Source organism: Lissotriton helveticus, chromosome 2_1 (genome assembly GCF_964261635.1).
Source record: "Lissotriton helveticus chromosome 2_1, aLisHel1.1, whole genome shotgun sequence".
Taxonomy (NCBI): Eukaryota; Metazoa; Chordata; class Amphibia; order Caudata; family Salamandridae; genus Lissotriton; species Lissotriton helveticus.
This window is the reverse complement of record NC_136059.1, coordinates 263,698,367-263,724,328: the sequence shown is the minus strand read 5'-3', so window position 1 is coordinate 263,724,328 and position 25,962 is coordinate 263,698,367. Positions and strand designations below refer to the sequence as shown.

The following is a 25,962-nucleotide window of genomic DNA, read 5'->3' as shown; positions in this document are numbered from 1 at the left end:
TGACTTGGCGGCCAAAATCTTTCTCCAGATTTACTAATGACACCAGCATATATCTGGAACAGGTGGTGTAAATCAGACCCAGTCTGATCATTTAGGTATTCGAAGAAGATGTAGACAATGTGGAAGATGCATGAAAGTCTAGACCCCCTGGGGGTCCCTGTAAGGGGCCTTCAGTTTCTGTTTCCAACCTACCCCTTCAGAGCAGTTTCTCGGCCATATGGTTTGACTGGGAATCAATTTGAAAGCAGCAGGATAGAAAACAGTTTACAGGTAAAGGCTATAAACAGCAATGCCAGACAATCCCTACAATCTCTCACAAAACTGCTGCTCAATTTACTGGAATTTCTACCATCAGGAAGTATACAAGTTTCACCAATCATACATCTTCAGAACCCAGTAGGGATAATGTCATAGAAAGTTTATTAATAAAGATAATAACATGTCTCCACATAAGTCATGAAATACTAGCCGTAGCAGTAAGTGCTCTCTAGTACCAGGGTACCAAAATCAGCACTAGGTCACCTGAACTCAGTATGAATTTTCCCACAAATATCAGCTGTAACTATGTTTGTGAAATGCAGTCCTTTCGTCCAAGCATCTGCTTTTCAGTTTCTCAGCAGTGTGTTTAAATTTAATAAAAAATCAATCTAGTTTTGTCCCTGAATGCCATTTTTTTATTTTTAATCTATACTTTTTGATCCCCAAAACGCCAGCTTGTATCACCAAGCACTCAGATGTGTAGATTATGCCTGTGATGTCTATGTCTGATCGTCATCAAATACCGTAGAAACTCACCATATGGTAGGTATTTTACCCATTGAGTGCCAGTAATAGCCACGAATATGACAAGAATGGCCACAAAATTTCAATAAATAATAATAAAGAATATAATAAATATTTAGTGATAAATGTACACCTGTGAGGACAATAACAGGTTAAAAATATCCTGGTGCAAATAATAAGGCTTGTGGTGTGATTTTGCACCCGCCTATAACGTTGGTGATAAATATTAGGTGTTAGGAATGTGAATGGGGTCTCTAGTTGACAGTGGTTTGCATCCTGTTCAAATAGGGAGCCTCACTCTAGTCAGGGCAAGGGAGTCAAATCGCTAATATAAACCCTGATCACCCACTTGGTAACTTGGCACGAGCAGTCAGGCTTATCTCGGAAGCAATGTGTAAAGCATTTGTACATACACACAGTAATAAGTGAAAGCACTACAAAAGGACAACACACCAGTTTAGAAAAATAGCCAATATTTATCTGAATAAAACAAGATAAAAACGACAAAAATCCAACATACACAAGTCAAAATATAACTTTTAGAAGATTAAGCAAGTTTAGTCCATAGACCTCAATGGCTGCATTAGTTTTAGCACAAAGTACCTTAGATGCGTAAAAAATTACAGAGGGTGCAAGGCGTAGGGGAGGCGAGGTACGGAAGAGCAAAGCGATGCATCGGTTCCTTACTATACAGAGGAGATGATGCGTCAGTTCCTTACTGACGGTGGAGGTGATGCGTAGGTTCCTTACTGGAAGGGGAGGTGATGCATTGGATTACGGACATGCGGCCTAGGATCCATACTGCGGTGCAGTGTCAATGAATATTCGGTGCCTAGGAACGATGCATTGAGAAGCCAGACGTGCTGCGTCAATGCGGTAGCAGCAAAGCAGGCGCTGTGTCGATTTTTACAGCAGCGAAGCAGGCACTGCAACAACTTCTTGCAGCGATAAAACAGGCATTTGGAGTTGATGCGTGGATTTTCTCATTAAGATCACCAGGTTACACTTACAAGGGCCCGGCAATTTGATTTGGCGCCACTTGAGGACTCTCACCAGAAGAGCCCAGGGACTGCTAGGTGAAGTCTTTGATGGCCCTGAGGTTTTAACAGGAACCACACCCTTGGAGATCCTTGAAAGCAGAATACAGAAAGCAAAGTCCAGTCCTTTCACTCCCAGGACAGAAGCAGCAGGCAGAGTGGCATTCCCTCCTACAGCATGTGTGTGAGTAAATGTGAGTCAGAGTCAGTGGTAGGTAGTGAGTGAGTGAGAATGTGTGAGATTACATGTCAGAAAGAGAGTAAGTGAGATTAAGAGTGGCCATATGAATATGAAAGAGTGCAATAAAGTGTTCGAGAGCATGAGCGTGACTGAGTGTGAGTGAAAATGAATGAGTGTGTAAGTGAATGTGAGTGAGAATGTGGTTTTATGCTTGCAAGTCTGTTGTTGTCCCTGGAATACTGAAGGTAATTCTTGTCTCATAGAGACACTCAGGGCAAAATATTAGTGCTGGTGTACTTGAGGCAATTCGTAGCATGACCGACACCCGTGGTAAAATACTGGGACTCGCACACTGGAGGTAACTCTTGGCATAATGAGTACCAAGCTAAAATACTGGCACTAGCATACTAGAGTTCATTCCTTACAATGGGACACTCACAGAAAAAATGCTGGCTTACTTGAGGAAATTCTTGGAGTGGGTGTACCAGTGACAAAATCGTGGTACTAGCACATTGAAGATAATAATTGGCATAAAGGAGGACAGACGGACATATGGAAGGGTGCCCGATAATGACAAAATTCTGGCACTGGCATATTTTACATACGTTTTGATATAAAGGGGCATGCATGACAAAATGCTGGCCTTGACACAATAGAGGTGATTTTTTATATATTTGGGAACTCATAGCACAGTTTGAAAAAGATGGGTCAACTCCCAGGAAGTCTCAGGTTTCACTGGCTTGGCACACCGTGAAAGGATTTGAAAATAAAATGAATGCCTTTCAGAGCCTATGGCGTTTGGGTACATTTATGTGCAAATGGTGCTTTAAAATGTACAACTTCATCACATACTTTAAAAAAAATTCTCCGAGGGAGAAACCAATTAGAAGAGTTTGCCTGGTTGCTACAATTCAGAGCAAGCATTATACCGCAAAACTTTCAAAGATCAAGTCAGCACCCTAATGTAAGTGGTATCTAAAATAGACATTTGCCTGTGTTTTGAAGTTATATTTAAGATGCCGTTATTCAGGAACTTCAGCAGTGTCAATTAATATGATGTCATCAGGGTGAGGGCCATATTTCACAGAATGTTATTAAGTACTACATATGTAATTTGGATTACCAACGATATAAAACGATTCTGCAATATGGATAACTCAATATAATGGTTAGAAAAAATCTGGATGAGGGTCATGATGTCACTTCCCTGTGATGACATTAAGGTCAAAGACTATGCGATGTCACTTCTGCTACTCCTGGCATTTCCGAGAATTTACTATATTTGCACCTGCTGTGCCCATATTGTTGCAGCATGCCCACTATTTCAAAAGTCAATTATCACAAGCTCTAGACTGCCAGTAACTGCCCAGTCAAAAACTAGTCAAGTGCAGTTTGTACTTTGCTCTTGATACGCGTATGTGCTAAAACGGGGCAAACTAGCATTCATCTCTAGGCTCATAGTTTCTCAAACTTTCAATTTGTAATTAACTTTTCGCAAAACTATTTCCTCGTCCAGTTATTTTTTATGGACAATATAAAGCCCTCTGACTGAAAAAAAATGTGTCTTAAAGTAAGGGAATTTGAACAGCTGTCAACCAGTAAGACGTAGGTTAAACTTTTGGTGTATTCCTCTAACCTCTAATCAGCTGCACAAATCATTGCTGTTTTTTTGGTTGATACAAAATTCAATTCGAAGTGGACTTGTCCTTGAACTTCACAGCTCCTTCCAAAGACTCTTTCCAAAAGCCTTCTTGGCAGAAAGGGGTAACACTGTCCGGAGGATTCACTTGTCAGCAGAATTGACTGTCTCGTGCAAGACACTGTCACGTGTGCATGTTCAAACTAAAACTACACAAATCACATGGCAAGCTTCCTTACAGATAGGACCCTCACTCATGGTAACAGAAGCTGTACTGTATGAACACGTGCTGTTGAAGTGAAGTACATGATGTATGAACAGCCTCTTTCATCAGCTCTAGTCCAAAAAAGATTGGAGAGGGGGTGGTGGGGTGTAGAAAATGCTCTCTTGCTCCCTGAATCGTCCAGGCTTTCTAGATGCAAATGCAGAATCTTTATCCATTTAATCCTTGGTCATAATTGATTACGGACAGAAGAAAGTGCTCCCTGCACCACATTTCAAAACTATTCCCCAAGCCATCAGCCTGGTAAGTGGAGAGTGGCTGGAAGACTGGAAAAGATTTAGGAATGGGCACACAATGAACATGAAGAAGGACCATACCAGGTGATTGAATACCATGTGAAAGATTTTGTGCACATGTTTGATATGGATTATGAGAAAAGTCAATTTACAAATTTTCAGGGAAAATTGGACTTCAACACTTATATCAGTGACATGCTAGAGATCATCAACTCCAGACTTTAAATCTTTAAATCTGTACAAACTTTCCAGAACATAAAACGCCTTCTACATTTTGCTCTACCATGTAGAACTGAACTGGCAAAAGATCATATCAAGACCGCCGTTGTTACCTGGGGCCCTAAACACCAAGTTACAAAGAAATGTCTGCGCATAGAATGCTAAAATCGAAAGGGTCAAGAAAGATATACCTATCCCGTTGTCACAAATTCCTATCTGGTGGCTCTAGACCCCATGGTAAAACTTTTTAAAAAATGGCTAAAACTGCAGCATTCTAGGATCTGCAGCTAAGATCATTCTAGCATTTGCAAAAATTTTATGCAGAGTTATCACCCTATTTTTTAGCCAATTTCCATGCAATGTTTAGTAGTGTCCTCACTCAAAAGCCCGAGATTTAAAGTTTACAAGACCAAGCAACATAGGAGAAATCAATTCATATTAAATTATGGTGCAAACTATTAATCAAGGGCCAGATGTACGACTGATTTTTGCGGTCGCAAAGGGGATTTCAGCCCCATTGTGACCACAAAAAATGTCAGCCCATTGTGCTAACCCTTTTTTGCGAGTCGCTAATCAATGAGCGACTCGCAAAATAGGGTTAGCGACTCGCTATTAGAAAGGGGCGTGCCAAGGGTGTCCCTTCCGAATAGCGACTCCAACACCTATGTAAGAACGTTTTGCGACCGCAATTGCAGTTGCAAAACACTTGCAGTTTACCACCTTTCTCAGAAGGGTGGTAAAGCACTCGCAAATGGGAGGGGGTCCTCAGAGGACCTCTTCTCCTTTGGGAATGCATGCACAAATATTTTTTAAGGGAGGGCAGGGGTTCCAGGGACCTTGGCTTGCCCTTAAAAAGTGAAACTAAAAAGTTTCATTTTTATTCTTTAAATGCATCCCGTTTCCCTTGAAGGAAAACGGCTGCATTCAAAAATAAAAACTGCTTTATTTATAAGCAGTTCCAGAAATGGAGTTCCAGACATGGAGGTCTGCTGACCCCAGCAGGCCACCACCCCAGCCAATCCCAATGGGGTTGAAAATTGTGACAGCCTCAGTAATATGCATGAGGCATGCAATTTGCGACCCCATACGGAATCGCAAACAGTGTCTCATTCTCTGTTGTGCATTCCAAATTTGCGAGTCGCAAATGCGACGCAATTTACAAATCGCAAATTGTCTGGCCCCAAATCACTCCTAGAAGCCAAGCATGTTTAAGTACCATGGAAACATTTATAAACCATGAGTAACTACATTTCCATTGATATTGCTGCCAGTGCATAGGCACCATCTTGCTCAAGCAAGGTGACTTGATGTCACAAAATACTCTTTCTTTCCAAATAAAACGGATAAAATAAAAACAAACATTCATAATTACAACTAGTCCTAACTCCTCTCCTACACGAGGCAGTAGTGATATCTTCTCTGTGCGTTACCTCAAAACAAGGCGAAGTTTGATTTTTTAGTCATCTCCCCTTGTATGTTTAAGATTTTCTCAAAGTATAGGTTTGACAATTTTTGGAGCCTGGCCAGTTTGACAATAAACTTGCAGCCTTCATCACCCATGCTTGTTGTCCAGAATGCTGGAGGTGGTGGATGTGTCTGCCTGTGCTCAGGATTGGTTCTCTTTCTTTGGCCCCTAGTGTGTGGGTAAATTGATGTCTGGTTAATCACTGGTGACGTCAAGGGGGGGGAGGGTGCCTGTTCAAGTCTCCTCTTTGTCTATATGTCCAGGTGCTGTATTAGATTCTGCATGGCTTAGATGTAGCAGTTCACAATCATGCTGCTAATCCAGAGGCCATTTTTAAACACTACTGACGCTTCTGCCTTTAATAAATCTTGGTATACTTGCCTGGATGAACACTTCTTCATTCAATGAAACCCAAGCTCAATTGTTAAAGCTTGAGAACTTTGTCATTTCTCTTCAGGCGAATTTAAAACCCTATCTTTGACCACAGTAAAGATGTGGCTGCCTCATCCAACTCATTTCCATAAAGTGCTTGGAGGAGCACGGGTACTTAACACGATGCACATGAATGATAATGATGGGAGAAGAAAAGAGCCAAGTGCTGGGAAAGTGGAGAGAATATGAGCAATGGGATGTTCAGAGTGTGATATCCACAAACCCTTCACCCCAATCTGAACATGATCCTGATGCCACATCAGCCTTTCACTCTCAGTTGGTGTCAGTGGCACTCCTGCTCTACTGGAGAAACAGTCTGGTGGGATCAGTGAGGCAGAAGGCTTTGTTAGAAGCAATATAAAATTGCTTTGAAATTGGCACAAGTATTTGTCTTTTTTTAAAATCACAGTTCATTTCAGGCTCCTGCCTTTTTACCTCTTCCCTGTGTCTTAGTCTTTGCAGCATTGTGCTTACTTTCCCTCTCCTTTCATACCTGAGTTGTTTCTATGTATTTGTCATGGCCACGTGTCATTACCTCTTTCTCTGTACTTTCTATGAGCTGCGTCTATGCAGGCTGGTGTACCCTATAGAGAAAACCCAGGCCATGAGCTGCTTTTAGTTTCCATCTGACCATTCCTTATGAGCATTGATCATCTGACCATTGGATCTGAGCATTGACCCTCTGACCACAGCCTGTTCTCTGTCTTTGGATTCAGATGAGTTTACTCAGACCACAGTAGCGGAAAACCTTCAGATGAAGAAGGACATGGAAGAGGAGCGCTCGCGGTATCAGAACCTGGTGAAGGAGTACTCGAGGCTGGAGCAGAGATACGACAACTTGAGGGAGGAGATGACTCTTATAAAGGTAATGAAGGGACCTGGACTTGGGAACCACCTCTTGCACCCATACCCTTCCTTTATGCCTTTTTGTAGCTTAACAACTTGTTTGTTGCAATTCTGCATCAATGCCTCTACCAATGATGCAGGAACATATGTGTTTAAATAACTCGGAAAATTGCTCTAATACATTAATCGTTTTAAGGCATGGGCAATGTAGACAATTGCCTAGGCCCCCACTTCCAGGTGGCCCTGTTAAAGTGATAACTGTGTGAATAAAAAACTGATTATTTTTAATTTGATATTATGGTTTGCCGGCCTACCCAGTTGGTGGTATCTAGGTAAAAAAAATCCCATTTCTCTTTCCTTACTTCTCACCATTTGGACCTAACATCTCTAGTCTGTTTACCTCTCTCTCTCTTTCTCTGCATCTCTATTCGTATAGGTCCTCTTTCTCTTTCTCTCTCTCACTCTCCCTACCTTCACTCTCACGACCTCACCTTCCACTACCTCTTTGTGCCCACTTCTAAATCTCTACCACACTACAGCCTTTCCACCTCTGTTCTCTTTCTACATTATCTCATTCACTATACCTCTCTTGGACTTTCCCTTACCCCTGTCTGGAGCTTTTTACTTCACCTCTCTGCCTCTTTCTAAACCTTTCTCTGCAGCAGGGGAGAGGTGTGGTATGGTCGCTGCATGTCCTTCATTTTAAAGAAGATGTGTGTACCCTGATGAACTAGGGCCCACCCATGTGGCTAACTGCAGCTTATTTCTGATTTGCAAATTTGTAGCTTCTATTGTGTCTGACAGTATCTCTTTTAGGAGTTTAGTGTGTTCTTCTGTCTACTATACTTCTGAAAATGTGTTTGATGCTACCTGGTACAGAAGCTTAAGCCATTGCTCTTAATATAGCAGATATGTAATTCAAGAATTCCATCAGGGCTTCAAGTAACGTTAAGGTCCTTGAGGAAACCCATTGTGTGTAGTCCTTCTTGAATGGCAGTTAACAGCTGCAATAAATATTTGTTTTCGACATGCTATACATTTCTTTTTTAAAGTTTTAATTCTTTATGGAAAATAATTTCTATTACATCAAATATTTTTTACATACAGTCTTGTGAACGTGGTACTTTACCTTTCTTCAGTTAATGAGCTATTTTTATCAAAGCTTGATATATTTCACATAAGAGAACACATATTGTTTTTTTTCTCTTTAAGAGGAACATTTATTTAATCAGTGCCAGCCAAAATCATCCAGTCAGCCAGCATCTTTATTAGCCACAAGAGGGCAGTGTTGTATTGTCAATATATTTTATCGGTAAACTCTTTAAGGGATACCTCGGAAAAGCCGAAAATTGGCACAGCATAGACAGGGCCACTGGAATTATGCGGCAGTGTTGAGTAAATTATGCGGCAAGAAAAGGCAAATTATGTGGCGTAATGCGGCATATTCTGAAATATTATTCCATTATTTTAAACTTTTTACACTTGTTAACACTGTTTGGGCATTGGGTGCACCTCAATAGTACCAGTTTAACACACTAACATAGCTACAGAAAGGTGACCAGTCAACCTTTGCAAAAGGCTTTTCACTGCGCAGCAGCAGGTGTTGCTGCGTTTTAGTAACTTTTGAACTGTTTGAGTTAGAAACAACATTTTTTTTGTTCACATCTGCAGGTTATGCAGCAGATGATGGATTAAATTGCAAATGCGGTAAATATATAGTTATGCGAAAATCACTGCGGTCACACAATTGCATAATTCCAGTGACCCTGAGTATAGATACTGTCAAAGGACACTGGCATAATACACCTGTAAAGAAAGCAACCACACTAAATCCAGTGTAAAATGACAGTAACACACTATATTTATCTCTTGCAAAAATACAGCGGTATACTATACTAATCATACAGTATATCCGTGCAAAAGTAAAGTCGTATTTTGGAATGCATATAAAGTGGTACGCCTTTGGTACTCTTTACCGTACTTCTAAATGCTTTGTGGAATTTGCTCCAAAACATTAAAAATACAGCGAAAATGGGAATATCGAGGGAATATTCGTATCCAATTAGTACAACTAGAAAGGACTGTTTCTTCTTTACCCTTTTACTAATAGGGAGTTATATGTTTCTGGACTGATTCTCAAAGGCATATAAGTGTACCTAAGAGAGGACTTCTGTGGTGTTACTTCCTGTACTCATAAATGCTTTTGTGAATCGACTCCCTCATTGTTATGACCATTAAAAAAAGTTTTCTCGATGGTTATCACATTCCACGAGAGACCTCACACCATTCAAACCAAGTCTAAAATGTCTATAAAATCACAACATGTTGGAAGCACAAAGTGTTGTAAAGGGTTGGGCAGTATGGTGAAGAGTGCACTTTGAACTAGTCACTCTAATTTGTTTAATTGTTAACTGCTCTAGTGTGGCTACTTAGTTTGAATAATGAAAATTTACTAATAGTTAGTTTGAATGCTTGTTTGGCCAAAGAAATCGGGAACTAGGGCTTTTATTAGAAAGTTCTTTTAGAAACTCGGTCGGGGAGATCACTCCCCTAGGACCATAAAGAGACAGGTTATGCAGCCTTCTGATGTCTACTACGGATGTATGACGGTACGACGCGTACCGTCACAATGCGTTCCTTTACAACGCGTCCCTTACAACGCAAGTCGTTACAACGACTTGCGTTGGGGCGCGGATTTAGAATAGTATAATTTACTATTCTAACACCAGTCCCCGTGGACACTAGGGAAGGTCTTAAAATAGTAAATATACTATTCTTAATCCTGTAGCGCCCTCCAGCGCAAGTCGTGGTTACGACTTGCGTTGTAACGGACGCGTTCTAAAAGCCACGCGGAGTAAAATCCGCGTGGTAAAGGATGTTTCCCGTCTACTACCTCGGATAAAGATAACTGTCCATCCCTCATCGGCCCCTGCTTCGTCGGTCAGCCTAACCAGCATGGCGGCACAGTTATGACCATGTTCTTTCAAGTCACGTACAAAATTCCAAGTCTAGCATGTCGTTTTATTCAAACAGGCTTCTTTCTGCCAGCAATAAACAACAAGCAGCGACAAAGCAAATAGCCTGCCTGCACTTTGAGTTTTGATTAAAACATTTAATGAGCCGGCTGCGCTGAAAAAAACAAAGCAAAACAACATTTGTTTCTGTATCAAATGCATCTCAAAGAGAAAACGAATTTAATGTGTGATGATTCAGTGTACGTTTGAGATGTACAATAGTTCTTAGTGCATTGCAATATAAGCACTCCATAGGGGGTGGAATTATACGCCAAAGAGGACAGAGAAATACTCCTATGGGTGGAGCCAAAGTAATCTCTATGGATGTTTTAAAGATTTGGTAACAATAGATTTTGCAGCCCTAAAGATAACCATTTAAATTCACTGAAGAATTAACAGACATTTCAGCCATCTCTACAATTTCTAAACCCTAACAAGAGCTTTGGAAACAGCTAGCTCCTTCTTTAATGACATTTGTGATAAGTAGAAATGCAGTCTCTCATGATCAATGTCCTACCTAGCACATTGTAATCTAAGCCTAGAGCTAACTTCTGGAGTCAGTTTGAACTTATGTCTTTGCTGGGTCTTGAGGTTCAACAGACTAATGCATCCACTCCAGAAATCTGTGTTTGATGCTTGGCCATAGGTTCAAGTCCTGGCCGCTCCACTCAGCCTTTCATTCTCCTAAGGTTGATAAAATGAGTACTATTGTGTTGGGTAACAATAAATACCTGTTATCAGTGCCAAGATGCCCCAAGAAGTGATACACACGTTAACCACAATGAACTAACCATCCACAACCCAGCTTCCACTCCTGTTACTTATCTGTGATCACGTACCGAGCTCCACAGCCTTTTGCCCTTCATCTGTTATATCTACTACGAGACTAAACACACAGGGCCATACAGATATGTTGTCCAGGCACTCTTGACCCTCGTCAATAACGTGTTTTCATCTCTAGTTCATGCTTTAAATAGAACCTCTTTCTTCTCTAATTAAATCCTCCAGCTCACATGACTTGTTCGTTGCTAAGCTCAAGGAGGGTCTGGTAAGGATACTTCCAAGGAAAACTGGATTAACCCCACCATTCCTAGTTACTCCAGACCTGTTACTTGCTACCAGGAGTAGTCACATATTGGAGCAGCACATTGCCACTCAACTTTGGGCGCATGAGGAAAACAGCAATTTCCTAGACCAGTGCTTCTCGATTTGTTTTAGAACCACGACCCACGTTTTAGAACAACCGAGGTCGAGTTTCCTCCGTTTTTCTTCTCTAGAAAAAAAACGGAGGAAACTCGGCCACGAAAGCACGCGCAGGACTGAATTCCGGCGTCTCTCGATGGAACTTATCATGGCTCCGGGACAGAAATAATAAGATTTTGACTGTGACATTTGGCTGGCTTTATTTAAGGGAAGAAAAAGCAACTACAAGTTTTATCAAACACATAGATGCTGACGTTGCAGTGCTGATCATATTGAAAATCTGCCTTGAGGAAGCCCGTAGGGGGCAAAACGCGCGTCGGCTGTAAAGCACTTGATTTTAATGAAATAAAGTCTTACATTTGTCTACACTACGAGGCTCCATTGGATTGAAAAGGAGTGATTGTGCGGAGAAAGGAGGAGAAAAAAAAATCCTTGGATTCGAATATTGGTGCTAAATGCGCAAGGAGTATAAAGACTAAATTAGATGTGCGCTGGTGTCTTGTGATTAATTCTGTTATCATCATGGACCCCATAGATTCTGAATGTATTAAGCAGTCTCTATGAAATGTGTTCCTATATGTGAGGTCAGTGATAGTAGAGTTCATCCTCATGAGTTCCTGGAGTAGAAAACAAACTGACCTCTCTATATCACTCCTGTGGTAAAGGTTTGGTAGACACACATACATGAAATCAAATTGTTAATTTATGTGCCAACACACTTCTAAATGTACATGTTGCAGTATTACCTATTGTCCCACAAGGTATACCAATAGACCTCAAAGACATTTCAAATACATTTCTTTGTTATCTACAGCAAACTCCAGGCCACCGAAGGAATCCGTCTAACCAGAGCAGCTTAGAGTCGGACTCGAACTACCCATCCATTTCGACATCCGAGATCGGGGACACGGAGGACACCATGCAGCTAGTGGAGGTAAGACAATGGTACCTTTCATCGATATCTCCAGACCATGTGGACGGATACTTCCTAGTTGTTGCTAGTGATCCTCCTGGCAGAGGTACGTGTAGGGCATATGAGCCCATGAGCAGGTCTTAAAGAGGGCTGGGTAGAAAATAGCGGCACGGTGTAGGGTTCAGCAGATTTTGGGTTGTCCGGGTATCACAACACTGAATTGTTAGGTTATAGTTTGTAGACCTGCTCCTTCCCACCTTGCATTCTTATTCCAGCAGGAAGTGCATTGACCCTGTGTTCTCAATGGGATTAAGTCAAGTGACCTGTAGGGTGTGTACATATCTCTGGAGTAGCAATAGAAACCTAGTAACCTCTCACTAGAACTGGACCCAGTAACCAGTAGATGTCCTACAGATCTCAGCAGTAGATACATTAAACCACTGGCGCATGCTTCTTGTATGTTCAATTGTACAATTCAGAGGTTGTCACTGTTATCTCCAAAAGTTCAGGATAGGTTTTTTGATACGACATATCCTCGTGCGTACCTGGTTTTAATTATCGAGGGAACACCTCCACAATTTATGTAGGGCAAACTGTTTTACATGGGTTAAATATTATGCCCTTGGAATTAAATATCAGGCTCTGAACTTCTGATGGTACATCTTTTAAGCATTAACTAGTAGTTCTGTGTTTCATATTGATCATTTTTATTAAAAGAAGAAAAGAAAAACATTACTTCAAAGATTGGGCCCTGAAGAAGGCATTTTATGCTTGGGTTAATCAATGATGGCTTAAAGCCTGGTCAAGCCACCGACCGTGATGGATGCGTGAAGCTGAAGCTCCGTCGATATCCCGGTGAACCTATGGCCTGAGAGGCTGTTATCCCCACCCAAATCAGCAACAATCGCCACCCCTATGCCCCCAGCTGAAGAATAAATAACTGTGATTAGAGGAAACAGTGACGTAATACAAGAAACCTTAGGGGGGAAAATAGACCTTCTCCAGGCCTAACCTGTGCGTCAACGGAGAGCAGCGTCCCTCGTGCATGGCATGGGAAGTGCTGCGCGGATGGATACCCAGTGCGGAGATCGTACTGGGTTGAACTTCTGCGTCTGAACTGACCCGGCTGCTACTGGAGATGAGGAGGAACGCCCATCTCTTTGGGGACCTGATAGCTGGCTGACTGAGGGCCTTCAGGAGTCGGTCAGCTACGGTGAGGTGGGAGCAATCCCGCGCAGAGGCCTGCAGAGAGGTGCCGCTACTAGAGGTCGTGTGGAAGTGAACTAACGTGAAGAACGACAACGAAGGACTAGGACTATGCAGGAGGTAGGGGCTGCTCAAGCTAAAGCCTTGGGAGCCAGGTGCTGACAGGGACCACTGGAGGGCCTCAGCCCAATACATAGGCCATCAGGGCCTGGCAGGCTGCCCCACTGCCTGTTCCCTGAGCTACACCGCCCTATTACAAGCTCTCGCAGGCCCGAGCGGTAGACCCTACCATCTACAGGGCAAAGGAGTGAGGGGCCCAATCAACACACCTGTAGCAGTGGTACCTGTAGGCACTTGAGAGAACTGAAGGCCATCAAAATGTATACTGCTGACACAAGGGCTGTGTAGAAACCTATGACCTGCCGATCCCCTCTCGGTGTAAAACAGTGGGTAGAGGCAACTCGTCAACCCTCTCCCCCAGCATCGGATCAGAGGAGTCTCCTCCCTAGCCATTGTCCAGTGCGATCGCACGGCTGTGGAGAGTAGAGGCCCCTAGTGCCTGGGAATAGACGGTACTGAACCCAGTGGTCAGTGGCCACGGTACAAAACCATAACAGCTGACTCGGTTGCAGCTTTATGTAGTGCACTCAAAGAACATTATAGAATTAATCGTATGAATCTTGAAGCTGTTTGGGAGATATTCTCCGGTCCAATTTTTCCACTGCATGATTCAAGAAACATGTTAAATGGCTACTCTTGAATGATCATTAACAGCATCAACCTGTACTCCTTCTCAAGACCCCAGTCTACAGATGTGATACTTATTTTACGTTTGTTTTGATGTATTTTTGCTTGTCTGTTCAAGTGTTATCTCGTGCTATGGTCCTTCTGAATCTGTACTGGTTGGGCCGACTCCCAAGCCCGGACCTTGTTTGTTTACCCCGTTTGTTTGCTAGTGTTTTAACTTAACTACATCATTTGTGCCATTATGTTGGTTTTATGCATGCTCTCACCTCTTTGTACAGGGCTCTGATACCCGTAAGGGTCATGTTAGTGCTTTATCAAACTCTTCAAATAAATAAATATTCTGGATTTAGTATTAAATGATGCTAGTCTGTTTTATATCCTATCGCTATTCAGGACCAAGCTGAAGGTTATTTACCATCTTTCTGATATACAAATGAGGGGTATGCATGCCTGGGCATCTATGTCATGAGAAATGTGGGTGTAATATATATAGGATGCTGACAGGCTTTCAGAGAAATGTGCAGCAATGAAGGTCACTGCCAATCTCGCTGTTAGGACAAGCTCCACTCTAAAAGATGATAGTGGTACTCAAATCATTATATGCATTGTAAAACACACTGTATTGGGTTCCAAATGCTTTCTTCCAAAGGCTCAATCACAGCCGCAGCCACTGCAGGTAAGAGCGGTGGGGCCGGGTGGGGGAGGGGGATTTTGAGGAACGACCACGAGGGAAAATGAAATAAATAATTACTTTTTCCTTGTGGTCGTCTCTCGAAATCCCCCCACCCAGCCCCACCGCTCTTACCTGCAGCGGCCTCGGCTGCTAAATACATATTGCTCTAAATGTATTGACAAACTGGATCTATTATGATAGAACAGCATAGCCAGACTTGCAGACATCTTACTGGGCAGCCCACTTGGTAGTGATAAATGATTGGACCTTTGCTTCTGAGCAGGATCCAGCACTTACAATACATAGGCATGCTGTGGGAAGGGGTGTGGTACATAAAGCCACTGTATATAACAGCAGTGGCATGGAGATTGACCGCACCACGTGATCACAGCAACAAAAATATGGAGCTTGGCCGCCAAAGAAAAAAGGGAAGGAAAGCTGACTGAATATACTGCTCTTTGTCGAGGGGTGATCTAAGTGAGTTGAGTTGACTGAACTGTATCCGGGGATGGGATATAATAGGTGTCACCTCGTTGAGGAATGTTTAGGGTGTAATTGACTGAAGTCATACGCGGGACTCACAGAGGAGTACAATCTGAGGCCCACAGAGGTGTTTAGATACCTAAGATTACCACAAGCTTTGGGGGCCCACATGAAAAGTGATGCTGAGATATCCCTAATGGTGCTCCACTGGAACACAGGGTTCTATCTGAGCATTGGGTACAGAAGGCAAGTCCCATGACCTATAGAACGCCACAGGGATCTCAGGAAATTGAGGGGCAAATGAGAGGGGGACCTGGGAAGGATGGAAGACTCCGACTAGGAAGAGGCTTTGCAGTGTCCAAGAGAGGTGGCATACATGCTGGCTTCAGGCTACTTCAGATAAAGCAGGTATTACTCCAAGTGTATTATATCCAGACGACATTAAGGAAAATGGGAGAAATGTAATCAGATTTGTGTCTGAGGGGATATGGGATAATTTATCCACATGATAAGGTCATATACCCCAGCAACTAAACTTTGGTATTTACAAATGGAAAATTCCCAGAGCAAATAAAACTAGTTTGTTCATTCATATAAATATGTTGTCCTCCTAGGATCCCTTTACAGAACTGACTCATTGCTTTTCTTATAGTCCACGATTTTACTTGTTTGTTTACATTATTTGTGTGCACTTGTTTAACTCGGAGTTGTAACTTCTCTATATGGATTACAATTTTCTGTCCAAAACCAATCATTGCCAAATGCACTGCATTTGTTGAAAATAATCATATTTGGATCTGCATCATAACTGAATATGTATTTCAGCAGTTGCCTACAAATTGTGTTCCAGAGCTAGTCCTATTCCTTCCACTATATGTCATTATTACTGCACTTTCACGATATGTTATAAATACTGTATTATTAAGTTATTAATACTGTAACAGTTGTAACATTCTTAACCTTGAGATTTCCTGATGTGACTTATTTATTTATCTGGAAGCTTACACGAACTTGGATTCCATAGTAGATTTTCATGGTGATGCCTAAAACTTGAAAATCAGCCGGTGTCCTGTGGAAATACCTGTTGATGTGGGTTCAGTGGTAAAACTCGTCTCTGCTTGTGGGTTTCTGCAGGAGGCCGGGCTGGAGAAAGCGGCCATGGACATGACCCTGTTCTTGAAGCTGCAGAAGAGGGTTCGCGAGCTGGAGCTGGAGAGAAAGAAGCTGCAAGCACACCTGGACAAGAAAGAAGAGCTAGAAAACAAGAAATCCCAGGTCAGGCATTTACCAGTACATAGTTTCAACTGCAGTGAAGGTTGTGCACCGTCCAAGGGTATTTGTGGCACTTTCTATCTGCATCCTAACCGCTCGGCCAGTCCAATGTCTTAATATAAGAGTATCAATCTTATCTACTTTTCATTTTTATACAGTGCTTTTATCAAAGCACCACTTATACTGTGTGCTATCAGTGGGTCTATTGCTGAACTTCAGAGTTTTTAGCTTTTCTCTGTTGTGTATGTGGTCCTTTGCCAAGAATATGGCACTGTGTAATACAGCCACCACCCCATGCGGCTTCTTTAAAGGGTACCTTTTGATATTTATTCATGCGCCCAGCATAGAGATAAGCCAACAGCCATGGGTACAGGTTAAAAAAGATAACATATCTTCTGTCAAGCCAGCCCACTTGTTGTGAGCTTTGATTTCACCTTACGGCATCTCATCCGTTGTCTCATCTGCTCGTTTCACGCCTCTCACCCAATCACCACTCTTTGGCATTCACTCTCATGACTCATCATAAAGGGTCTTCAAGTTGCTGACCACATGCATCATACTTGTCAAGGGTTGACCACCCAGCATTAACCAATAGGATGTTAAGACCATATTATGATATATTGTTATTATGGAATTTGTTACGTGCAATAGTTGCAAGATATGGATAAGTCACATGACTCCACGAACCAAACTTTAAAACTCAGATTTTTTAAACAAATTGTTCTCATTTTTTCCCCTCATGCTTGCTTCTGAATTTAAAGTGCTCAGAACAAGCCATAGACTTTTCAGGGTTGGGTGGGCACATCTGCAAACATGTAACCCAAAACCATGTGTAATGAACCCCTAAAATGGCGTTGCAGGGAGGGGTCCAAGGAGATATTTTCTGACGCAGAAAAACATATTTTTTTGCTTGTGTTTTTATAATGTGGGATTGTGACAAAAGTGTTGGGACAACTTTGTCTATATATTATATGTTTATATCTTTCACTATTCTGGTCTTTTGTGAGGCTAAATGCGCACCTTCCTATCGCTACCCTGTATGCATGTCCTTAGGCTAGCGTTGAAGTCCAGTTTGTGCCCTATGTAATCATGGTTTTAAGCCAATGCTTTAACGTTGTATGACCTCTGAATTTATTGTGTCATTTGCTCAGGTAATAGAAACAACAGAAGAAAATAATAACCCGGACCGTGATACTGATCTTGCCTACAACAATCTGAAGGTGAGGAACTAATAAATACAAATCAGATAGCACAGCGGTGGTACACCAAATTTGGCAGGGAGGTAGATGTCAGTTCAAGGAAGTGCTCTTTGCTTATTTGGTGTTGGTGTAAATCCGTTCAGTAGTTGTTGAGAAATTAAAGATTGAAATTATAGTGATATCTCTGGCCACGGATATTTTGCAGTGGTTTCGTGATGAATCGTGGATGCACCCGCCACTGGGAATGCTCTGATTGGCTGTACACAACCTGAATAGAAAGTTGCGGCGGCCTTTTTATCTATCGGTAACGGTTCCCTTGGCTGAAAATATGTGTGAAAGCACACATAAGGGGTCAGGGTGGAGATACACTGACCACATGGTTGAGAAACTACAGCTACAGGAGCATATCAGCAAGAATAATCGTTGCAAGAAATAGTGGTTCGCTAGGAACTTCTTTATCTAAGGAAATTGTGAATTGTGATTAGTACTAACACCAAATACCGCAGTCCATATATAAATGTAAAAAACACATTTATTGACAAACAACAAAAACAGCAATCATGCACTGCTCATAGAAAGAACACCCAGTGTCATAATTGAAACAAAGTGCAAAGTATGTATATATAAAACAACCCTGCAATGCCCACAGGATACATTAACCAGGTGGCTGAAAACATTGCCAATTCCAAATGATGTACTGATCACAAGAGCCTGTAGCAAATTGCTTATGTGTTTCAAGCTTATAAATCAGCGGAAGATTATCATCAGAAAAAGAAATATTATGAAAGCACAGCAATGGCTGCGGGTAACAAGGAACAAATCAGAAGTATGTTGGGGTAAGTAATATAATGAAAAGGGGAGACCCCACTGTAAAGAGACTTACTGCACTGGGTGCTGTCATTAAAGTGTCTAAATCAGAGTGCTAGAGAAGGATTGTAGAATAAGTCTGTATTAAACAATAAGAGTGCATAAATGAGTCATTGGCAAGTGTTTATAATAGCCACTGATCACTGAAATTAAAACTCATATTAATGAAGAATTAATCTTACGTATACAGAAATTAGTTTAAAAAAGTCAGGGAATTAAAAAAGTCCACTTGTGGGCACACACAAACATGTACTTGCATGCAATTTGTTGAAAGGCTGTTGTCAATCTGAAACAGAAGAAAAGTAGAAGTAATAAGATTATATGCAACATGATTTGCACAAAGAATAGGGTTCAAACCTACACAAAAGAGGTTCTATAATAGTTGCAGAATAATGGGGTCATTTATTATGGGGTGGGCGGCAGAGCAAACCATCACTGTCCGCCTTTGGAATTCAGGAAGTGTGGACACTGACGTGCCCTGCTTTAAAATGGCACCGCTGACGTGTGATGGGTAGTAAGGACCTCTGAAGCTTGGCAGGCAAATCACGGCGTGCATGCCCAATGCGCAAGCATGTCCACCAAAAATAAAACCAAGACCAGCGGTCCACAACAGGGGTTGAGGAGGCAAGTTCTGAAGAGATGAAGGACTGGTAATTACTCCCAACTATTGGTCGGGAAAAATATTTGGCCAATGGTTACTGACGTGACAACACATCAGTAATAAAATACAAAAAATATGATACAAATTTGTCTATTGAATCAGGTTAGTTAGAAATGTGAATGGGTTCTAAGAGGGAAACCATCGTAAAAGCACAGTCATGAATATAAAGAAATGTATGATTTAACAATTCCCAGATTATAAACATGAATGCTAATAACACTCCATACATGCATTGGCGTTACACTAAGAGAAAGAGATTTTGGAAAGTTCACTCCGAAGCGATCAGAGTCCATTAGGATATGTCCAACAGTTAAGTATAGATCATTACCATAGGCCTTGGCAGCAGAATCCATAAACGCAAAAGTGTCAGTTTGTAAAAAATAAATATCACCGCCTCCATCGTGGTCAGTCCCTCTGTCACAGAATTGAAGCGCTGTTTCCTCTCACACTTTTGCTGCTATTGCAGCTCTTTCTTGTCTCCACCTCTCAGTGGTTTCTTTATATGACTTCAATAACCTTCTATTCTGTCATTTTCGTTATTATTTTCTCTTGTAAAATTTTCAACCAACGGAGCCTTACATCTGTTTCTACTCCTGTGTTGACTGATTGTGAAGTTCCCTTCTCTGATGTTTGTCCTTTGTAAAGTAGTCGGCATGGACAAATGATGGAATTTGACCACATCACCCCCCCCCCATGATAAAAAAAGCTTCATTGACCTCCCTCCAGCCCAGATCATCTTTAAGACCAGATTCATCACTTACTAAGCTTCTCAACAATAAGACCCCAGCTTACATTACGCCAGACCAAGAGCCTGGATATTACCACATTGGGGATAAAAGATTGCAAGACGTTAATACTAGAAGGCGAGTCTTCCCCTTTAGGTTTGATAACAAGCACCCCTATGAATATCAGATCAGCAGCGACTCTCCTGGAATTCAGCAAAAAAAGCTGAAGCTGAATCTCTCCAAGGAGCACTACATCTGATCAGATAGTCTACCTTTGATCTTAATCCAATGAACATATCTTCCTGGAGACCATGCCCCCTTTTTAGTGCTCTATTGGTCTTGAGTTAAGTTTGCACTCTACCAATGCTAACAGCTCCATACAAACATGCATACATACATATACAATTAAAACTACTTAAAGAACAAATAAGAAGGCATTAGCAAAACAGAAACATCATCAATGTAGCGTGTATCCATTATGATTAGAAATTAATGTAAATTGCAAAAACAGCTTATTCCACAACCGAGGAACCAGAACTGAAAAAGACCTGCGACAAGTAGGTTGAGAGCCGCCATCTAAGACTTGGGCGTATCACCTGAGGTGGAACATAGAATTGCTGGACCCTCGGGCCGGCAGGGCACCAGCTCAGTTCCTGCAGCTGGTCAAATCTGCAAAGATTGTAAATCTGTCTTACAGCCATATTTTGAACCACCTGCAACACTTTGAGGGTTAATGCTGGAAGGACAAGTTAGCAAGGTTTTTTCAGAAAAAATAAAACTCAAAAGAAAAACTCTTACTGGTGTTTGTAAGAAGTAATGCATGTGAAGCAATAAAACCTGGTAGAATGCCTTTTAGGAGCTTAGAGATGTGGTGGCAGAACTACTTATGCTTATCGAATGTTGCCCTCTGCTCTATTAATTGCTATAAATCAGTTACAATCTTGTTTGGGAGGAGAAGTGAAATTAATAGCTGTTTACCCCCTACTGCATGTTGACAATAAGACTGTTTGCACCCATGCCCCCTACCTGTAAGTTAATTCCTTCCTGACAGACAAACAAGGTAGCTTTTCTCGCCAGCTTCATGCCCCTACTTTGTACTTCCACTGGGCCATTAAGGCAGGCTAACATAAGTAGTTATTGCTGGGACTGTTTTTAGTTATTGTTAGTAGCTATTGTTAGACTATCTACTGGCTGAGCCAATCCCAACATCCCATACATGGTTGTTACCCAGTTTTATAGAAGACTTGTTCAGGGCAGATATAGGACTACTAGGCTGGCAAAGGGAAGATAGGGTGGCACATTCAAAGACAACATGTAATTGCCTCCTGGGAATTGCTGAACAATGCAATATGTTAAGGCAAAGTTGTGTATGTGTTCTGCACAGACTTCAATAGGCACTCCAGATACAATTCTTGTGAACAGGCTGAATAGGAAGCCAGGTTAGTAAACTTGAGTGTCTGTACCCCCTGCCCTTGTCTCTATTTGTGTAGTGTTAGTGTTAATCTCGGCTTAATGCATTGACTTTGAAGTTACAACTTGTTACACAGGCAGTGAATTTCCAAGATGAAATCTTTGCCATTTGTACCAAAAAAAAACCTCATTCTGAACAATTCTCTGTATTTTCCAGAGGCAAGAACTGGAATCTGAAAACAAGAAACTGAAAAATGAGCTGAATGAAGCAAGGAAGGCCATCGCGGATCGTGCCAACCAGAGCAACTCATCCAATCACAGCCAGGATGGGTATAACATCCTATTGAATCAACTGAAATCAGCCAATGAGGAGCTGGAGGTGCGGAAGGAAGAGGTGCTGATTTTGAGGACTCAGATCGTGAATGCAGCCCACCAAAAGGAGCATGGAGGGAGTATGGTAAGTCTGTGCTAGTTATTGATGATACAAAGCATAGTGGATGAAGCATTGCACTCTTTGAAATATGTCTACAAGAGGCAAGGGAGGGTTCACATTGATAACAGAAAGTATTTCTCCTGGTGTCCTGTTCTGTAACATTGCTATACTATACTGGAGAAGTGTGGCTCACTGGTTAGAGGAGGCAGACCTGGAAGCAGAGGTCAGCCCGGGACCAGGGTTCAATTCCCGGCTCGGCGGGGTCTTGAGTCCTAAAATGTCCATGGACTCGACAATTCTCGCTCCGGTGCCTACTCGATTCACGGGTTCACACTCTGCGACTCTGGGCAATAGCTTGCTTAATCTCCACAACGGCCCCTCGCGGCGGGATGCCTGGCTTTCACCTTGCGGATACCCTGCCGGAGTTATCTCACAGGGGAATACCAGGACGGGTTCCCTAAGCAAACGCTTAGAAACCGCTCGGTGATTTGCGCTATAAAAATTTCTGTACATGTACATTTACATTTACATTTACATTTATTCTACTATAATGCCCCTTTCTGCCCCCTCTTCAAAATTGTATCACATGGTTATATATGTAATACCAGACCGTATTTATCAACATCTCATCTAGCCATGAAAGGGCTATACCTACTACTGGTGCAACATTACACATGTAGTGGAAGAGTGTATGTTGCATCTACCAGGATTAAGTAAAATATAACAACCAATGGCTGGATCTTAGAGAAGTCATGAGAAGCCTGTTCCATCAAACTCACACATTGTCCTCCTTCCTTTGTACCTAGATGACTATATGTTCTCCTAGAGCACCCCAACCCCCTGCAACCGAACGTGCATGGGGTGCTTGCTTGAGAGTACTTGAAAAAAGTAATGCATCCACCACCCCTGAGGAAAATAATGAATTCTGTCTGTCATTGTCTTGCAAATATGAATATTCAGGTTAATGTTTATAGTTGCTTTGTGCATCAAAGCCAGAGAGTCTTTTCACAATATTTTTCCAATATTAAGATAATAATTTGAACTAAATTTCATTAACTACAGTCGGACTTCCACATTAGTCAGAAAATCAATATCACTGCTTTCTTACCTGGGGCTCACCAAAGAAGCCTTTTTTCCTGGGGGCTTCTGTGCTCCTTTGCTATCAATAGCTCCCTTGCCAGCAACAAAGCATCTGCAGTAATCAGTGAGAGACATATTTCTATAGCATACAACTTCAGCACAGCCACTTGGACGACACAATACACTCTCACCTAGAAAATGTCAGTGGTGAAAGGTAGACTGCACCTGTGGCATTCTTTAAAAAGATACAGAAATGTTGCCATAAAATACAGCCATCATCCTTATTTAATTGATCAGAGTAATGAATTCAACAATATACATTTAAAAAATGTTCTTGAATGAAACTTCACTGTGTGGAAATGTTTGTTACTGTGTCTTGTGTAAATCTCCTGAAGGTCTATAATATCCTTTGTGAAGAAAGCTGCTGTATAAAAACTAAAGACACATTTATCTTTTGCATTTTCTGCACCTAGGAATCAGGCATTAACTCAAATGCAAGCTGGCCAAACAGCGACAAACATGTGGACCCAGAAGATGCAATTGAGGCCTATCATGGTGTCTGCGAAACTAACAGGTAAGCTTCCTATTGCTTTTTCATTGAAATTGCACCTTCTTCTGCAGAGGAGCCTAAAGAAGTGAATACCGAGGTCTACTATTTATCAAAGCCTGGCATCTTTTTTGAGTATGCAGTGGTAGGAAACGCAAACACATCCTTGAATTGTACTGATACCGTGTGCAGCAGAGCAACATCGATCAGTCTTAAGCATACATGACCTGGAAGGGTTCCAGCTGGTCATGTTATGGTTTTGTTAAAATAAATTTGTAAAGCATGACTATCACACATACGCGTATGCTGGTGCCGAGGGTATTGTTACAATATAGGGGACTACACAATTATTAGGGAGGAAACTTTGAGGATAAGGCTAGGATTTGAGAGCCCTACAGAAGGTAAGACAGATTTCAGAAGGGAGGCTAATCCAATGTTTGACGCTCCAGTATGAAAAGAGGCAAACACTAATTCTGGATCACTTGGATTGTGAAAGAGCACAAGAGGAAATATAGTGCTTGAAGCAAAATTATAATAAAGGGGCCCATATCTCTGGTGAATAGCATGGTGAATAAGGCGCATACTCCTAAAAATGATACTTTTGGATGGAGGGAGCCAGTGCATGCTGTCCAGGAGAGAAGATATGTGAGAATGGCTTGGAAAACTTAGGGAAAGGTGGGCAATTGCATTTTGTGTTCTTTAAGGTGTTGTAATTTGATAAGAAGTGACAGCGGAGCATATAGAGTTTCAAAGAGGGCTGAGAGAGGTCATGAGATACAGCCGGGGGCCAGTCCCAAGGTGGAGTAGGAAGAGTGGGAATGAAAATTCCAGGAAAGAGTAGACAACTTGCCCTGTTATTGTATTGGTGTATTAAGAGTATCTTCCAAATAAGAAGTATCACTCTTAGTCCTACAAGCTGGATCTGTTTGTACGCAGTCTAACGTATGATAAACTTGGCGTGTATGATGCTCCATAGGGCTCAATATGGTTTACTTTAATGTTTAAAGTATACTTTAGGTCTCTAAAAAACATCATCTGGGGGCACAGGTTGTAGACGAACCATAATGATTAGGCCAAACAAACGTTTACATGAAGAACCCTATCTGTGGTATCTAGACTATTTAAAACACATCTACAGTTGCCGGGTGGATGGAACAAGATGTTGAAGCTTAATCTGTCAAGAATAATGTCTTGAAATTCTCATAGGGAATCGCAAGATGTCATAAAAAAAAGTTTGATAAGCTCCAGGAAGGCTAGAATTGGTGCCTTATTTCCTTACAAATAGGACTAAGGTGTTTTATACTTAATATTAATTTTAGCCATCAAACCTAGAAGTGTTTTTTAAGCCCCAAGTGCCTAAAAGCATGAGGCACCAGCACTCATGAAATCTACTAAGATGCAGAGTAGCTCCTTGAGCCTCACTGTTCATCACTTAAAGCTTGTGCCTAGCTTGGTCCAAAAACAAGAGACATTTGCACAAACAAACCTGTGATATGATGGGGTTTGGTCATAACCTTGTATCCTGAAGGCAATCCTTATTGAAGGGGCCCCTCGATATCTTGACACTGCTTTTTGCACTTCGAATGTCACAAAGGCCATTTGAGATTGAACCAGCAGTCTCAGGAACTTTAGAAATTTCCAGATCTGCTAGACCTGACTGAGGATAGTGACCCAGAGGATAGTCAATGGGAGGAACTAATGTACTGCAGCGATAATTATCAGCAAATGAATCTTCATCGTGGCCCCTTCATCAGCGTATGACATTTGGCGATTCAGATCTGATGGGGTCATCGCCAGAGACAAATGCGCAGCAAGAAAGTTGCGTAAGGTTAACTTTTTCCACATGGCCGAATTTCCAGCAGCAGGCTGGCATGCCCATTCATGACATAGCCTTACTTTTAAAAATACCAATTGTAACGTTTGCACAACTTCCTCCTGAGTAGTTGACGGACTATATAATCTTCACAATAATCTTCCAGTCCTCATTCTTTAGTTGCTGAAAGATCCATGGTGGTGGAGAAGGCTGCAACTTGTAAAATGTTTAATATAACTTCTCATTAACAAGGATTCCTCTATGGTGTGGTTGCATATGCATGGTTATTTTTATTTATTTTTTATTTATTCAGTGTTTTCTTTATCACAAACATGACCCAAGAGTGGGTGTCAGAGCGCTTCACAGTTCAATAGCATTTAATTTCCGTAGTTATACAAGTCATTTAAGCAGTCGTAAGTATTCATTCTTAAAGTTACAATCATTTAGCACTTACAAATAATACACATTCTGATGATTACTAGAGATCAACTTGTGTTACAATATTTCGTGTCCAGTCAATTACACCATGTGGCTTTTTAGAAGTACTTGTCCTTAGCAATCACCAATCATGAAATGCAGGGACTGAATGTATCAA

General features: G+C 41.6%; 1 protein-coding gene across 1 annotated transcript in view; it reads left to right on the top strand.

The window, feature by feature from the left end:
- The window catches only part of MYO5B (myosin VB), a 1,014,515-nt gene that overhangs the window by 894,374 nt on the left and 94,179 nt on the right, over positions 1-25,962 (top strand). The window contains exons 24-29 of the mRNA XM_078674793.1: positions 6,992-7,140; positions 12,153-12,272; positions 16,495-16,635; positions 17,784-17,852; positions 21,712-21,951; positions 23,481-23,581. Of these exons, the coding sequence (XP_078530919.1) occupies positions 6,992-7,140; positions 12,153-12,272; positions 16,495-16,635; positions 17,784-17,852; positions 21,712-21,951; positions 23,481-23,581 (820 nt within the window). The remainder of the gene's footprint in view (positions 1-6,991; positions 7,141-12,152; positions 12,273-16,494; positions 16,636-17,783; positions 17,853-21,711; positions 21,952-23,480; positions 23,582-25,962) is intronic.